The sequence below is a fragment of the Prunus avium genome, chromosome 8 (assembly GCF_965620075.1).
Source record: "Prunus avium chromosome 8, drPruAviu1.hap1.1, whole genome shotgun sequence".
Taxonomy (NCBI): Eukaryota; Viridiplantae; Streptophyta; class Magnoliopsida; order Rosales; family Rosaceae; genus Prunus; species Prunus avium.
Genome location: NC_142291.1, coordinates 30,574,854 through 30,592,440, shown reverse-complemented (window position 1 = coordinate 30,592,440; position 17,587 = coordinate 30,574,854). Strand labels below are relative to the sequence as shown.

Here is a 17,587-nt window from a genome sequence, read left to right as displayed (position 1 = left end):
ACATTCGACAACAGGGATTAGATACATGCTTGGTTGTTTAAAATGTTCTTCTATGCTTAATGGGTTCCTAATGCTTAATTTTAGGTTAGACAACAAATGATCAAATTAGGGAATTAGGAACACAAGGTTATGACCACACACCATGGCTTAATCATACTTTAGCTAGAATCAATCCATTAATCTAATTGAACTTGGGAACTTATTTGCTTGAGTTACTTATTTCTTTCTTCCTTGTTTTATTCATTTCCTCTTTTTCATTTCTGTTTTGTGTAGGGAAACTAAATTGGATCATTCAATCACCAATCCCTGTGGAATCGACCTCGCACTTACATACGCTAAACTACCAACGGCTCGTGCACTTGCGAGTATCACAAGTTGAGGATGCAGCTTAATCCATTTTGGTGGAGCTAAATCTACGCAACAACGACCCTTTTTTGTTCAAAACCGTCGTTATTTATGGGTAAAAACGACGGTTTTTTAAAAACCGTTGTTATTTATGGTTAAAGACGACGGTTTTTGTTTAAAACCGTCGTAATTTATGGGTAAAAACGACGGTATTGTGTTGAAAATGGTCATTAATTATATGCACAGACGACAGTTTTTCCAATAAAACCATCGTTTTATTATCTTTAAATATGTCGTCTAATAAGTTCTCAACCTTTTACATTTTAGTTTTTTGTTTCCTATGATTCTATACAATGATTGTAACTAGAAAACCAATTATAATGCTTTATTAACAAATATATGCACTCAAAAATTATTTCTTTCATAAAACTTGAAGATTCAAAAGTAATTACATAGTCGACCAATCTTTATTCTATTACACACATACTTCCTACCAATAAATTAAAATAAAGGAGCTCACAAATTCTACTAATTTGATCTGAACTTTATCAATTTGTTCTTGGGTTGACATAGCTCTGCCTTCTTGCACATTTTCCAAGTTGTTGTATTCCCCTCCCCTGTAACAATATCAGCAACAGCAAGCCCTTCTATAAGACTTGCAAAATTAACATCAAACTCCACAAACACAAATCTTACTTCAGCAGTCATGTTGTTTTTGTCCATGCACAGTGCGTCTTGTGTGAGCTGCTCTGAGAAAAGATAACCATAAACAAAGTATTCCTGAAAATAACAATAGGGATAAAAAGCAGAGCCAAAGTAAGAGAATGGGTTTAACTGAACTACTCCAATTATCTATAATCAATACCTAAATCCAAACCTATAACCCATACCAACAGCAGAAAATCTGAACTCAAAAACAAAGATTCCTTTAATTCTTTTAAAGAAACATACATATATATGGTAACAGCCATTCTCTGTGGCCATTTCAGCCACTTCTTCTTTCTCCAATCTGCCAAACTAAAGTGTATTAGAATTGCTTTGAGTATTTTAAGTAACCCTTTTCTTGATGATCTGATAATTGCTTTTAGTTCGAGCTTTACCAGTGAGATGGTCCACCAAAGAGCCATTTGAGATGTTCTCAAGAACAATAAATACAGTGCTAGTTGTAGTTAGATGGTCCTGATAAGTGACAGTGCAGTGTCCAAGAAGGCTGACCAAATGCCTACTCCTCAGCTTTGACAAGGCTTCCATGCTCTGGTTCAAGTTTTGGGGCAACTGCTTCTACTTTAATTTCACACATTTCACTTGTACTGGTAAACCATTTCTGAGCCAGCCTTTGTAGACCTGTAATGTAAATATTGCACATAAATAATGCTATCAAGTTGATGAACAATAATGTTGGCTCAATCAAATAATGCATTCAAAGCCAATAAACATCACAAATTCAATGTTAATACCAGTCCCTGAGATCCTTCTCCCATCAAATTCGGGCATCGAAATTGTTTGTTGCATCATCAATTTCTTCCAATGTAAATACACGATATGGTGGGAGCCCAAGTGTTGGCAACCTCATCATATGGGGCACACGCCCTGAAAAATCCAAATCAATATAATCAGCTTCAATGCTTCACGAACTAAAAACCATAAAGCATGCATCTTTGTTTTCTGTTTTTTTTTTCAGTCATTAAAATTAGGGACTTTCAAAGGAATTAAGGAAACAAAGAGGGCCTTACTTGCATCGATGTTCGGCTTTGGGGAGCTTCAAACGGAAATTTTCTCAACCATGGATCTATTAAATTTATCTTCTCTGTTCCTCTGCCCTGCCCTGCTCTTTTGATAATTACCAAAATCAACAACCCAATGAGTGCAGCCGCACACACAACACGAAGAGAATACAGAGAGAGAGAGAGAGAGAGAGAGAGAGAGAGAGAGAGAGAGAGAGAGAGAGTTTGGCTACCCATGAGAATCCCGGAGAGTCTGAGATCCATGGGAACTGAAGGATTCAAAAGATCCTCGCTGCAAACAAAAAAATCATGAAAATTTGCATTGGATTTTTAGACAACAAATCAGAAGAAGCCTAAGCAAACTCCTAGAAAAGTAACTTCGTACCTTTCTGGTCCACGAGGAAGAAGATCTAATCTAAAGCTTATGAAATGGAAGATGGGAATCCAGATGGGGGCTTAAAAATGGTCGCGATGAGGAAGGGTAGCTTCCATGGGCAGCGCAAGGGAGATGACGAACGCGGCAAGATCGGTGACCTGAACGGCTCGACGGAGATGGCGATCAAGGCAAGTTCGGTGGACGGCGCGAGGGAGATGTGCTTCATAGATGTGAGAAAGGGTTTTCTTCTGAAAGGTCGTGATGTAGTACAATGTTTGAGAGAGCGTGGGTTTTCTGAAAAGCTCCGCGCTCGCGAACTTAAAAGTTAAATTTTGTTTAGCGCCTCCTAAAAACACGACGGTTGTAATAAGGTATCGTCGCAACTTTATAAATTAACCCAAAGCATCAGCGTATTAGGCACCTTATCACGACGGTATTATAACACTCGTCGTCTTTTAAAATACCACGACAGTTTTTATATAAACGGTCGTCTATTGGGTGTCGTTGTTTAACATAATTGTAGTAGTGCAATAATAGACCTCAAACCATGTATTGCAATTAAGCAAATGCTTCACACCGTATAGTCATGTCCAATAGATTCCAAATATGATAAGCAGATGGAAAAACTTGCAACGTATATCAAAACGATGAAACATAGAAATTAGAAGTAGGTATCAATATTAGATCTATATAACATTTATACATCACAGGAAGGATGGAGAGTGCTCATTATCTTAGAAGCAGAAATGGCACTACCATATCTGCAATGTCTCTGTAAATTTCCTTGCAGCAATATTCTGTTAGGGTTCTTTTTCTTTGCTGCAAATTTCTATTAGGTCCTTTGTTAACTACAATTCTAGGATTAAAAGAAGGAAAAGGAATTATGGCCACTTAATGTATGAATACAACCACAGAAACTCGTATAGTTTATGAACTGAAAAAAAAAACCAGGGTACATGGAAAAATTATGAAAGATATTGGGCGCTGAACAAAACTAGAAAGAATTAGGAAAAAAAAAAAACCATTGGTTTGAACCTAGTGAGTTAAAACAAGAGATCAAACATAGGGATTATATACATATTTTGTCAGTATACCATTGGTGGGTCAGTATAATTGGCTCTCGATTCAAAGCTAGGGATTATATACCATTGATAATGGCAAAATATGTATTCGACAAAAATACCATTGGTGGGTCAGTATAATTGGCTCTCGATTCAAAGCTCAGCCAGATTCCAGATTTTTTATATATTAACGTGGCTAATGCTCTGGTAAACTCATGGTTTATGCTTATCTTGTTACTGGCTTGTTTTGTTCATGAGATTTCAGTTCACAATCAGTTACACAAACACACACACTGATAAAATAGATTTTCTTCCTAATTTGCTGTTCTGAACTGCAGGAGTATATATCTCCATTTCTATTGTGATCCTCCTCTGTGCCATAGAGATATTAAGTCTAGCAACATCTTAATTGGATGAGAGTTTTCGTGCCAAGATATATGGTTGGATACAGATATAGCTTTTAATACAATCTCTTTGGTGCAAATTTTTAATTTTTATTTTGTAAACAACTAAATGAAGAAAGATAATAGTTTCTCTTGATAGATCCAGGTGTGTTCACATACTCATTTGTGACTAAATTTTCTCCTCTTTAAATAAAAGAGGTTCAAAAGGGGAAGGACACTTTTTACAATTACTTTTAGAGTTTTAAGATATTATGGCATGGAATGCATGCTAATAACCCCTTTTAAATTCTTTGAAATAGATCTCTCCCCTTTTTGTTCCAGGTTGCAGATTTTGGCCTTGCGCATGCTTCGAAAGATGGTTCTATTTGCTTTGAAGCAGTAAACACGGATATCCGGGGCACTCCAGGTTAGAGTAGTCAAGCTTGTTTAATATCCGGAACATAAGAATATTGAACGGATGACTTCAGGTTATATGGATCCTGAGTATGTGGTTACCCAAGAGCTGACGGAGAAAAGTGACGTATATTGCCAATGTTTTCAAAGACGAGGCGTTTTTAGTAGCGCTACGCGAGGCGTAAGTCTTGAAGCATTAAGGCGTAAGCCTTTTGAATATTAATTTATTTTAGTAAGAAAAATTTATGAATAATACAATACAATTAAATTATACAACTAATTCTTATTAAACCATAACAATCTTTTAAATATAATTAAATATAAGTACTAATTGTCATTCAAAGCATAATAATCAATTCCAAAATATAAAATATTTATTCAACATCAAAACAAAAACATAATTTACTTGCAGTCTTGGATGCACCGATACGCCGGATTTTTGGGGTATGCGCGTATCCGATATGCCCCCGATACGATACGGCACCGATACGGCTCCGATACGTATCCGATACGCCACGTGGCGTATCGTGGACTTTTCTGACCTGTTGACTTTGCGATACGGCTCCGATACTTCGTCGATACGGTCACGATACGGTCGCGATACGTTTTCGATATGTCAGGGGGTAAAATTGAAAATAATTGGAAAATTTGGGGGTGATTTTGAAGGTTATTAAATATTTGGGGTAAAATTAAAACTTAGAAGTTCAAACACTCTGCCTATGTCGAGAGGCTAGGTTTTTTTGGGTCTCATTCCAACAGCAAACAAAACAGAAGACGGAGGAAGAAGGAAATAGGAAGAAGGAAGAAGGAAGAGAACTCACCAGCGTCGTCGCACCTGGCCGTCGCACCCATAGCCGTCGCCATCTCAGATTCATTTGGGGTTTCTTACGCAGCAACTCAAGGTTTTCTTTCTGTTTTCTTTTAATAAGCTGCTTTGCTGTTTTGTTAGTTGGGTTTGGGTATATAATTTTAAAAATTGTTGTGTGGTAGTTTGTGAAGTTGGAATTGTTGTTAATTAGATAATAGGTACGTATATACTATATTATATGGGTTGGGTATATAATATATTCTTTAAAATATTTTGGAAACAGCTGCCTATGAAGTTATGTGTTTTGTTAATGTTTTGAACATATTATGGATGAAATATCAATTATCAATTATTCTATTTATATTATTATTTTTAAATATATATTATTTTAATCGCCGTATCGGTGCCGTACCCGTATCCTACTTTTTGGAGATTTGCCGTATCGGCGTATCGTATCGTATCGTATCGCCGTACCCGTATCCGTATCGGTGCAACATAGCTTGCAGTTGAAAGATGAAGAGAATTCTTGAAATTGACGGAGATTATCTAGTAAGAGTAGAAATTAGGGTTGTACTATATAGTGTTAATATATTAATTTAGAGAAAATTAAAAAAAAAAAATTAAAACAGGTAAGTAGAAAAGCTACAGTCGGCTGGAGATAAGAAGATATTACAATAAAGGGAAGGGAAAAAAAACAGAAACTTGCGTCTTTTCTCTTTTTCAAAACACTCCAAGTGAAATGACGTCGTTTCACTTTAAGGTTTTTTAGAACACTTCAATCGAAACGACGTCGTTTCATTACAATTAACCTAAAAAAAAACCCACGCAAGTCGTCTTCCTCGTAGAGCCGCAGCAAATTTGCAGACTCGCAAAATTTCTTCCAGTTCAGAGTGTCCAGATCTGGCGCGCCTTGCTCCGCCTCGCTGCGCCTTGAAACGCCTCGCTTCGACTCCTTCCCCGCGCTAAACGTGCAACTCGCGAAACAAACGACGCCTATGGTGTGCTACTGTTGGAAATAGTGACTGCGAGACGAGCAATACAAGACAACAGGAATTTGGTAGAATGGTCGCAAAAATACATGGCATCAGAGTTAAGGCTACCTGATCTAGTGGATCCCAGTATACGGGATTTAGTTGATCTGGATCAGCTTCAGACTATCATGTCTGTTGTGAGATGGTGCACCCAGAAAGAAGGCCGGGATAGGCCTTCAATTAAACAGGTGCTCAGGCTTTTGTATGAGAGTTCAGATCCAATGTATAGTGGATTTCTAGCAGCTGTGGACAATGAAGAGTGCGAAGAGACTGAAGGACGGGGAAGGAATAGTAAAGGGAAGATGCATAGGAATGACATGATTTTTCACAGTGGGGATGGAAGATATCTTGCTTCTTCTTCAAGTACATCCAGGTCGTACTGTAGTAGAAGCTTCTTGCTGGAAAATGGTTCCCCACAATCCCCTCCAAATATTCTATCCGTTTGACGCATTCATTTAGCCATTATCACCAATTAGAAAGGGCTGGTATAGCACTTGATCATTTTTGAAACCACCGTATCAGATTGCCGGCCTGTTGCGAGATTCAAGGTACGTTGAGTATTTCTTTAGCTCAACTTTTTGAAAAGCACATCAAACAACTTCAAGGTATTTCCCAGTAATGTTGCATCCTTTTGTGTTTTGCTTGTGCTATTGGTATTAAGTTTAACAATTTTATAACCAACATTTAGTAGAAATTAGTGTTATACCTAGAAGAAATGTCTTTTGGATATGTAATTCTACATGAATTCGAGTTACTTGTGATGGCCAAAACAGATAAAAAGCAATCTTACTCATCCGTGTCCCAAAAGGGCTGAAAACAAGCCTGAGGCTTGCATCAGAAATTAGCCTGCATTTATCTGCATATTTCATTGGATTGCCAAATTTCAAATCTGGCATTGGATCGGATGTGAGAACCCAATTGAATCAAATCAAACGTAGTTGGTTTCATGCAATTTTTCCTCTTTTAGTAATTTGAAATTAAATAAATTATGAACATTTTAAAGTGATTTGATGGAGAATTATGTCAGTGTAATATATTATAATGGACCGGGATACATACGGTACGGCCTCAGAATAATCCTCAACTCAAGCAATCAAACAGCAAGCTTGAAAAACAAAAGAAAAACAGCAGAACAACAATGCAAACCCACCCTCAACTCAATTACATAGTATTTTCTTTCAGAAATTAACACTCGAAGAACAACATACTTTTATTAGGAAAAGCCAAACAAACAACCTGCAAAATAACCCAAATAGCTAGTAGAACCGGAGGAAATAGACAGACCAGCGGACAAGGAGAAATTTAAAGAAATAAGACAGACCAGCCAATATAAATCCCCTTCCTTCAAGATTGTGTAGTCAATAACTTAAATCGTTCTGGAATCTTTCGCAATCTTGGACAGCGGAGTATCTTTAGATTCTTGAGCTTCATCAGCGGAGTATCTTTAGATTCTTGAGCTTCATCATTGCCCCTTCCACTATCAACTCCTCCAATTCATCTAAAGATTGTAGATGTAGAATGTGCAACTGAGGAAACCCTTCCGAGGAGGAGCAAACCAGTTTTGTCCACTTGTATGAATGGTATCCCAAGAGAAGCATCTTTAGGTTTGGCAACCTCCCAAGCTTAACTATTGAACCTTCCTTGAGATCGGAATGAAAAAGACTTAGCTTGACGTGGTTCGGTGGGAATTGGTGTGGATCAGGTAGCTTCTTTATTTCCCCATCCAAATGCAGCTTGTGGAGATGCTCCAAATGAGAAAGGCTTATGGTTGTTGGCAATGTTGAATTGGACCAGGGGAAATCCAGTGACAAGGATTCAAGGCAGTGCAATCTCTCTGTGTTGGAAACCATTGAGTTTAATTCTTCTTGCGGTAATTGTACTATTTTCAATCGTCGCAGATTAGTCAAGCTGGCTAAACGGCCATCTTCTATCCATCTTCCACCCGTTACCCCTTTTAGGGTCCTTAAATTGTTTAACAAATCCAATCTAGAATTCATTACAGGGACTACACCGACGACCACCAAATGTCTCAAATTCTTCAACTTCCTAATAGTATCAGGAAAACACAGATCATCAATGCTGAAATCGTTTACTTCGAGTGTCAGTAGATTCTTCAGTTTTCCAATTGATCGAGGCAGATCGATTTTCTCCATATCTGTTTCCATTAATACTCCTAAATACCTAAGTTGAATTAGGTTTCCTACATCACTTAATGCTCGAGATGAAACACCATCTAGGACCCTAAGCAACTTGAAATCCTTGAAAACAAAGTCGAGTTTTGAATACCCTATGTTGAAAAATAGAAGGGAGCGTAAATAGGGGGCATACGGCTTTAGAAAAACATACAGATTATCATGTTCACCATGGATTGCAAGCCTTCAACATTTGGTCCGTTGTGATGTTGGCGATGCAATTTCCTGCCCACTATAAATTTCAAGAAAATTTTCCTCTCGGCCCTTGGAGATGGAGAAGTCTCTGAGAACATCATGCATGCGAACGGCTTTAAGACTTCCAAATGAGGTTAGTGTTCCTACCTGGATCATGCACCTATCAACCAACTCGTTTAAGCAATTTTCGGCAACACCTTCCGCAGCTTCTTCTCCTTGTTGTGGTAAGAATCCTTCTACAACCCACAATTGTATTAACTTTGTTTTCAATATAGAGGAATCCTCAGGGAAAAGACCCATATAGAGAAAACATGATTTTAAGTGGAAAGGCAAATCATTGTAGCTTAGAGCTAAAACTGCAGAAACACGATCTTGGTCAATCAGTCGCCATGTGATGTTTTGAAGCACACTTCTCCATTCCTCCGCGGTCTTCCTTTTTGTGGACAATAATCCTCCAAGCACCACCACTGCAAGTGGAAGAGCACCACATTTAGCCATCATCTCTCTACCGAGTTTCTCCAAATCACAAGGCATGTGGTCCATTCCCGGGAGTGCTTTCTTGCAGAACAGTTCCAAGCTTTCATCTTGTGTGAGAAATCGTGGCTCAATGGGTTCGCTCCTTGCATCTGCATATAAAGCAACTTCCTTATTTCGGGTGGTGAGCATCACCTTACTTTCCATCTTTCCACTCGGAAATGCAGACTGCAAGCTATCCCAAATCTCCCTTTTCCAGATATCGTCAAGAACCACTAGATACCTCCTCTCCTTCAACAAGTCGTGCAGCTTCAATACCAACGCCTCCTCTGCTAGTTTCTTCAAATCCTCCATTTTGCAATCAAGACTTGTAGCTGCAATTATTCCTTGTAGAGTATCTCTTCTACTGTAATCATTAGATACATAAACAAACGCTTTGCAATCAAATTTGTATTTGAGATCACAATGATTGTACAATTGTTTTGCAAGAGTGGTTTTGCCCAGACCCCCCATGCCCACAATAGAAACCACACGGCGACGCCGGTCCATGCTGGACAGTTGTGTTAGCAATGCTTTGGTATCTTCTACAAGATCAACCAAATCATCTTCCTCGATATTGGGCGATGTCTGTCTCCACCATCGTAACCTTTCATTTGGGGAAGCACTCGTCCCTTCACGTCCCTCTTGAGCAGTGCCAGTGATTCCAAAATGTTTTTTTTGGCGTGAAATATTTTGGACCCTAGATCGGATTTTTTCAATTTTCTTTCATGCCTGGTGAAGATTGATTAACTTTGCAGCTATGTTGCATGAACTGTGAGATGCTGCTTCGGCGATGTAAGTTTCTACAACAAGTTCAGCATCCAGGGCCACTTCTCTTATTTGAGACATCCAATTGCGAAGTCTATCATTCTTCTCTCGAATTGCATCTACATCCTTGAGGAAACTTTGCATCCACCGCAGTTGGTCTCGCAGTTGCTCAACCTTGTCGCCCACACCTTCCAAGAGAAGTGCTTCTTCGGTGATCCAGCTCGTGAGCTTTTCGACGACAGTCGAAACTGCAAACTCAGCCATCTTCTCTCTCTGGTCTGATTCTTTCTCTATGTTTCTTTTTCCAACAATAAAAATGGCTGGCTCTTAATAATTAATGGATGGAGATTACTTTTTTTTGGCTTTTGTTGATAATGAATGATTGGTTGCTGTTCTTCACCTAGGTATCTGAGTTCCTTGGATTCCCTTAACACAACGTGAAATTTGCTTTCGGATAAAGATAAAGTTCCTCATCTTTGTGAGAAGAGAAGAATTGAATTTCAAGGAACTTGCAAAGCGTTATTGCACCAATAATGATAAAGTTCCTCATTTGAGTGGGAACAATTGAATTTGAAGACACTTGGAAAAAATAACTGTAAAGTGATTGGTGAGTCCCTCCTACAGAATTGTACAGTTTTTTTGTTATGGGTCCTTCGATGCACCCACCTTCCTCGTATTCAAGGAACTTGCAAAGCGTTATTGCTTGGTAGATGCCCACCTAAAACTTTTTACACTTTTCAGCACCAATAATGTTTAAACATGTTTTATACAAGGACAGGATGGAGCCTCTGATAAGAACCAAAAATGTTAATCTAGTGTTTAAACATCTTTTACACAAGGACAGGATGTAGCCTCTGATAAGAAACATGCAGCAAATCACATGGGCAATTTGACAAAGGAAAGTGCTGTGAAACAAGTGTGGAAATTGTCATGGATTTTATTGACATTATTTAATGCATTAAGGTGGAATTTGGCAGGTGAAAGGAATATTTGTTGTCTGGTGCTTTCGGCTGGCTTGAGGCAATGATGGTGCCTACGCACGTGATCCCTGCTTGGGCTAGAGTGGGCTTTAGCCCAATGTTAACTTTGGAGAGAGAGACAAATTAGGCTTAATTGTGTGAACTCAATCCAAAAAAAATTAAATAATAACCCATCACTTTTTCTAGAAAGCAGCCCATGTCTACAGCCAAATACTTTAACACTTCAATTACTAAAGTTTCTTTTCTCTCTCTCTTCTTTGGTTTATTGAGCTTTTAATTTGGCTCAAATAATGTTTATATGTCTTTCCGATTTTGTTTTTTCAAATTTATTGAAGTTGCCTCTTTTGGAAATTTTGAAATATGGACCCTCCCAAACTAAGCCACTCCGCTAAGCCAAAGTCCTCGAGCTTCAAATTGTTCTTTGTCTCAGCCTATGAATTTTGGTTTTTCTAGGTTTTCTTTGTTTATTGTAGGTTTCTTTATTCACATATATATCTCTCCAAAAATAGTATTTTTTTTAAAATAAATTCTGAAAATAGTTTTAAATTTGAAGGAAATATACTGAATTAGTCAAAAAATATAGAAATATTGCTTTATATATATGTTTAAAAATACTGCTTATAAATTATAATTGATCCCAAAAAAAAAAAAATTAGCCCACCCTGTAAATATTCCTGGGTTCCATTATTTGTCTTTGCTTTGGCTATTTAATAAGGGATGGCTTGGCAAAGAGATAGTGTGGGCAGTTTTTGTGAGCACAAAATGTGAGAGAGTGCTCGTCATGGTGCAAGCCATATGCCACCATGGTGTCTTTGCTGGCGCACTTTTTGTATAAATGTTCTTCCTTTGTAACCTCTCTTTCTCTTTTGGTATCAGTGTGTGAGTGACTTAGGTGTATTTTGGGTTCTCCCATACCAAAAAATAAAAAATAAAAATGTTCTCATTGTTTATATAGATCTCCCATATCAAAAAAATTAAAAAATTTAGCACAGCTCTAGAAAAATTCTTGGTTCCACCATGACCACATTAGCTGATAATTCTATAAACGTAATGTTTTATTTTAGTTCAAATAGTCAAACAATGTCTCTCTCTCTCTCTCTGTCTGGTTTTTTAAAAAATTAAATTTTTTTATTTATGATATTGGACTCGGATTACATTAGGATCGATAGGAAAATAAATAAATAAACTCGAGCAATCAAACAGCAAGCTTGAAAAACAAAAGAACAACAACAGCAAAACAAAGCAAACCCACCCTCAACTCAATTACATAGTATTTTCTTTCAGAAATTAACACTCGACGAACAACAAACTTTTATTAGGAAAAGCTAAACAAACAACCTGCAAAATAACCCAAATAGCTAGTAGAATTGGAGGAAATAGAAAGACCAGCGAACAAGGAGAAATTTAAAGAAATAGATATAGACAGACCAGCCAATATAAATCCCCTTCCTTCAACAGTATGTAGTCAATAACTTAAATCGTTCTGGAATCTTCAATCCTGGACAGTCATGTATCTTTAGATTCTTGAGCTTCATCATTGCCCCTTCTTCCACTATCAATTCCTCCAAAGACCATAAAGATTGTAAATGTAGAATGTGCAACTGAGGAAACCCTTCCGAGGAGGAGCAAACCAGTTTTGTCCACTGGTATGAATAGAATCCCAAGAGAAGCATCTTTAGGTTTGGCAACCTCCCAAGCTTAACTATTGAATCTTCCCCGAGATTGGAATGAAAAAGACTTAGCTTGACGAGGTTCGGTGGGAATTGTTGTGGATCAGGTAGCTTCTTTATTGTCCCATTCAAATGGAGCTTGTGGAGATGCTCCAAATGAGAAAGGCTTATGGCTGTTGGCAATATTGTATTGGAATAAAGAAATTCCACCGATAAGGATTCAAGGCAATGCAATCTCTCTATGTTGGAAACCACTGAGTTTAATTCTTCTTGCGTTAATTGTACTGTTTTCAGTCGTTGCAGATTAGTCAAGCTGGCTAAAGGGCCATCTTCTATCCATCTTCCACCCGTTGTGCATTTTAGGGTCCTTAAATTGTTTAAGAAATCCAATCTATAAATCTTTACGGCAGCTGGAAAGACGACCACCAAATGTCTCAAATTCTTCAACTTCCAAATAGCATCAAAAGGTTTGACCAAAAAATAACGCCCAGATCTGAAATTTTCTACTTTGAGTGTCTGTAGATTCTTCAGTTTTCCAATCGATCGAGGAAACTTGACGTCCCCCTTGATATATCCGTTTAATACTCCTAGATACCTCAGTTGAATTAGGTTTCCTACAGTACTTAGTACTCGAGGTAGAAAGGGAACACCATCTAGGACCCTGAGCAACTTGAAATCCTTTAAAACAAACTCGAGTTTTGAATAACTTGTGTTGAAAAATAGAAGGGAGCGTAAGTAGGGGGCATACTGCTTTAGAAAAACATACAGATTATCATGTTCACCATGGATTGCAAGCCTTCGACATTTGGTCCGTTGTGATGTTGGCGATTCAATTTTCTGCCCACTATAAATTTCAAGAAAACTTTCCTCTCTGCCCTTGGAGATAGAGAAGTCTCTGAGAACATCATGCATGCGAACGGTTTTAAGATTTCCAAGTGAGGTTAGTGTTCCTACCTGGATCATGCACCTATCAACCAACTCGTTTAAGCAATTTTCGGCAACACTTTCCGCAGCTTCTTCTCCTTGTTGTGGTAAGAATCCTTCTGCAACCCACAAATGTATCAACTTTGTTTTTGATATAGAGGAATCCTCAGGGAAAAGACCCAAATACAGAAAACATGATTTTAAGTGGAAAGGCAAATCATTGTAGCTTAGAGCTAAAATTGCAGAAACACGATCTTGATCAATCAGGCGCCAGTTGATGTTTTCAAGCACACGTCTCCATTCCTCTGCGGTTTTCCTTTTCTTGGACAATAATCCTCCAAGCACCACCACTGCTAGTGGCAGACCACCACATTTCGCCATCATATCTCTACCGAGCTTCTCCAAATCACAAGGCATGTGGTCCATTCCAGGGAATGCTTTCTTGCAGAACAGTTCCAAGCTTTCATCTTGTGTTAGAAATCGCGGCTGAATGGGTTCGATCATTGCATCTGCATATAAAGCAACTTCCTTATTTCGGGTGGTAAGCATCACCTTACTTCCCATCTTTCCACTTGGAAATGCAGATTGAATGCTATCCTAGACCTCTGTTTCCCAAATATCGTCAAGAACCACTAGATACCTTCTCTCCTTCAACAATTCATGCAGCTTCAATACCAACGCCTCCTCTGCTAGTTTCGTCAAATCCTCCATATTGCATTCAGGACTTGTAGCTGCAATTATTCCTTGTAGAGTGTCTCTTCTACTGTAATCATTAGATACATAAACAAATGCTTTGCAATCAAATTTGTATTTGAGATCACAATGATTGTACAATTTTTTTGCAAGAGTGGTTTTGCCCAGACCCCCCATGCCCACAATAGAAACCACACGGCGACGTGGCTCCACACTAGACAGTTGTGTTAGCGATGCTTTGGTATCTTCTACAAGATCAACCAAATCATCTTCCTCGATATTGGGCGATGTCTGTCTCCACCATCGTAGCCTTTCATTTGGGGAAGCACTCGTCCCTTCACGTCCCTCTTGAGCAGTGCAAGTGATTCCAAAATGTTCTTTTTGGCTTGAAATATTTTGGACCCTAGATCGGATTTTTTCAATCTTCTTTCCTGCATGGTGAAGATTGATTAACTTTGCAGGTGTGTTCCATGAACTGTGAGATGCTGCTTCGGCGATGTAAGTTTCTACAACATGTTCAGCATCCAGGACCACTTCTCTTATTTGAGACACCCAATTGCGAAGTCTTTCATTCTTCTCTCGCTTTGCATCTACATCCTTGAGGAAACTTTGCATCCACCGCAATTGGTCTCGCAGTTGCTCAACCTTGTCGCCCACACCTTTCAAGAGAAGTGCTTCTTCGGTGATCCAGCTCGTGAGCTTTTCGACGACAGTCAAAACTGCAAACTCAGCCATCTTCTCTCTGGTCTGATTCTTTCTCTGTTTCTTTTTCCAACAATAAAAGTGGGTGGCTCTTAATAATTAATGGAGATTACTTTTTTTCTAGCTTTTGTTGATATGAATGGTTGGTTGCCGTGCTTCACGAAAAAAACTTGCCTACACCGCAGCCCGCCACGTGTCCAACTTTGTCAGAAAATGAACAAGTGGTGGGCTGCGATTGGAGGGGGATAGGACTACAGTCCTATCCCCGGCGCAAGTAAGTCTTTCTCGTGCTTCACCGCATCCACCTTCATCGAAAATTCTACCAATCAGAGAATTGTTGACTTTTTGGTACCTATAATGTTATGGGTCCTCATATTTTGGTACCAATAATGTTATGAGTCCCTTCAACGCATCCACCCATCTCCTTCGTAGTCATATTCAGAGAACTATTCAAACAAAATTGTAAAGAAAGTCATCATCTAGGCATTAAAGAACATATAGCTTCAAAATCAAAAAGACTTTTTCCTAAAAAAATTCAGCTTAAACAATCAGGACTCTACGTATTTAAAGTGTCAACAAATGCTTAGAAATTAGAAGTAGGTATCAATATTAGATCTAAATAACATTTATACATGACAGAAATGGCACTACCATATCTGCAATGTCTCTGTAAATTTCCTGGCCGCAATCTTCTGTTAGGGTTCTTTTTCTTTGCTGCAAATTTCTATTAGGTCCTTTTTGTTACCTACAATTTTAGGATTAAAAGAAGGAAAAGGAATTATGGCCACTTAATGTATGAATACAACCACAGAAACTCGTATAGTTTATGAACTAAAAATAAATAAAAACAGGGTACATGGAAAAATTATGAAAGATATTGGGCGCTGAACAAAACTAGAAACCAAGAGCATTAGGAAAAAAAATACCATTGGTTTGAACCTAGTGAGTTAAAACAAGAGATCAAACATCCGGTTCTCTTTGCTTCAACACATTGTATGCTCCTCAAATAATCAAATTGCAAAAAATAGGGATTATATACATATTATGTCGAATACAAAACTTAATATATATTAAATCTAACAATTTAACTTTCCAATTAACAACATTCACACAATAAAAAACACATATTCAAAGTGGCAACCATTTAGATTTTAAAAGGAATTATTTATGTTTTTCCTTTTCAATTTCAGGATTTCTGTACTAGTTAACAAAGTATCTACTCTGGAGAATACAATTCCTTCAGGGCTTGTTTGGTACATCGTATTAGACTCTAGATAGGAGTTAATAATTCATGTCAGTTGTTTGGTGTCAACTTGTATTATTTAATTACATGACTATTTTAAACGGTTTGGGCTTTTAATACTCTCCTTACCTGACTAACTAATACAACCGCACACTCTCCAGTTTAGATAATACACGCTTAATTATAAGGCTAGGAAAAAAAAAGAACACACTTCTACGTGAAAAATCAGACACTATTTTTATTTTCTTCTCCCTAGGGTTCTTCTCTGCTATCTTCTCCAATGGTTATTCTCTTCACTCTTCTCCAGGTATCCATCTCTCTTTCTCATACTTTCTCCAATATGTTTCTCCTCTCCACTCTTCATCTTCTTCTCTGCTATCTTCTTCATAGGCTATTTGGTGACTATTTATGGAAAACACAAATCAATAATTTGTGTATGGTGGTTTTTTTGTTTGAATTTCGAACACCCCAAGTTTGCAGCTTTGCTTAGTGTTGAAATTCATTCTTCCCATTTATGTTGTCTCGATTCAAAGCTCAGCCAAACAAGTTTGGTTCTCAATCCTATTTTTAATTTTTTAATTGGTGGGTTAGTATAATTGGCTCTCGATTCTAAGCTCAGCCAAATTCCAGATTTTTTATATATTAATTTTTTTTATAATCAAAATCCCATATTCCAAATTTAACTTGGGGGTTTTGCATCAATGATGTGGTGGGCCAGTGAGGAAGACAATGAAGGAAGCAGATAGAGGGAAGAGAGAATTGAGAGAGAAGTTTCTTGTTTTAGTATTAGGCAGCCGTTGGATGTATCTAATGGCTAAAATGATTTCTCAATACTTTGGCAAAAAAAAATAATTTGTCACATGAATCTTACCAAAAAATTTCGTGTTATTTGAATTTCAATTTCCACTTAAATTATTAAAGAATTATAAAAAAAATAAAAACAAAAAACAAGATGGAGTCAAAAAAAAAAGTGCGGGAGCGTGAAAAAATTGGAGGGAACAAGATGCTTTATTATTTTTAATAAAGCATCTATTCCAAAAAAAAAAAAAAAACTACTTTTAGCGGTATATTTGGATCTTTTTAAGGTTAGAAAATAGTTTCTTTAAGACAAAAAAAAAACATAAACACGCTAATTAAAATCATGTCGTTTTGTTTCTCTAAAAAGCAAAACCATGTCGTTTCTTTTACAGAAGTTTCTGGTCTCTTGCTTGCTCTCTCTCTCTCTCACTCACTCACTCCCTCATCAAACGAATTTGATAGCACATTGCCAAGCCCCTTTGAAATTTCCAACGGGTTGTTGAATAGATGATGACTACTGAGTTTGATGTTTGACAATTTGGTCTCTCTCTTCATCTTTCTCCCTCTTCTTTTTCCAGATAACTCAAACCACCAAAAAAATTCCAACTTGGAATTTCTTATTAATTATCATTTTATGATTGTTGAATTTAGCAGATATCAGTTTCTTCATAGGTTTAAATCTACCCAATTGAGATGGGAAATAAGGTAGATAAAAAGTAAGAAATCTGTAACGTGGCCTTAGCTTATGTTTTTTTTATGAAACATTA

The 17,587-nt window shown here is 37.6% G+C and overlaps 1 protein-coding gene and 1 pseudogene across 1 annotated transcript; both read right to left on the bottom strand.

The window, feature by feature from the left end:
* Positions 1 to 7,285: 7,285 nt before the first annotated feature.
* On the bottom strand, positions 7,286 to 10,314 carry LOC148292527 (putative disease resistance protein At1g50180; annotated as a pseudogene).
* Positions 10,315 to 11,896: 1,582 nt separating this feature from the next.
* LOC110746435 (disease resistance protein RPP13) lies at positions 11,897 to 14,934 on the bottom strand. Its single transcript, XM_021946658.2, is given in 1 exon segment — positions 11,897 to 14,934. A coding segment is annotated over 1 exon segment (2,571 nt). The 5' UTR covers positions 14,813 to 14,934; the 3' UTR covers positions 11,897 to 12,241.
* Positions 14,935 to 17,587: the final 2,653 nt, after the last annotated feature.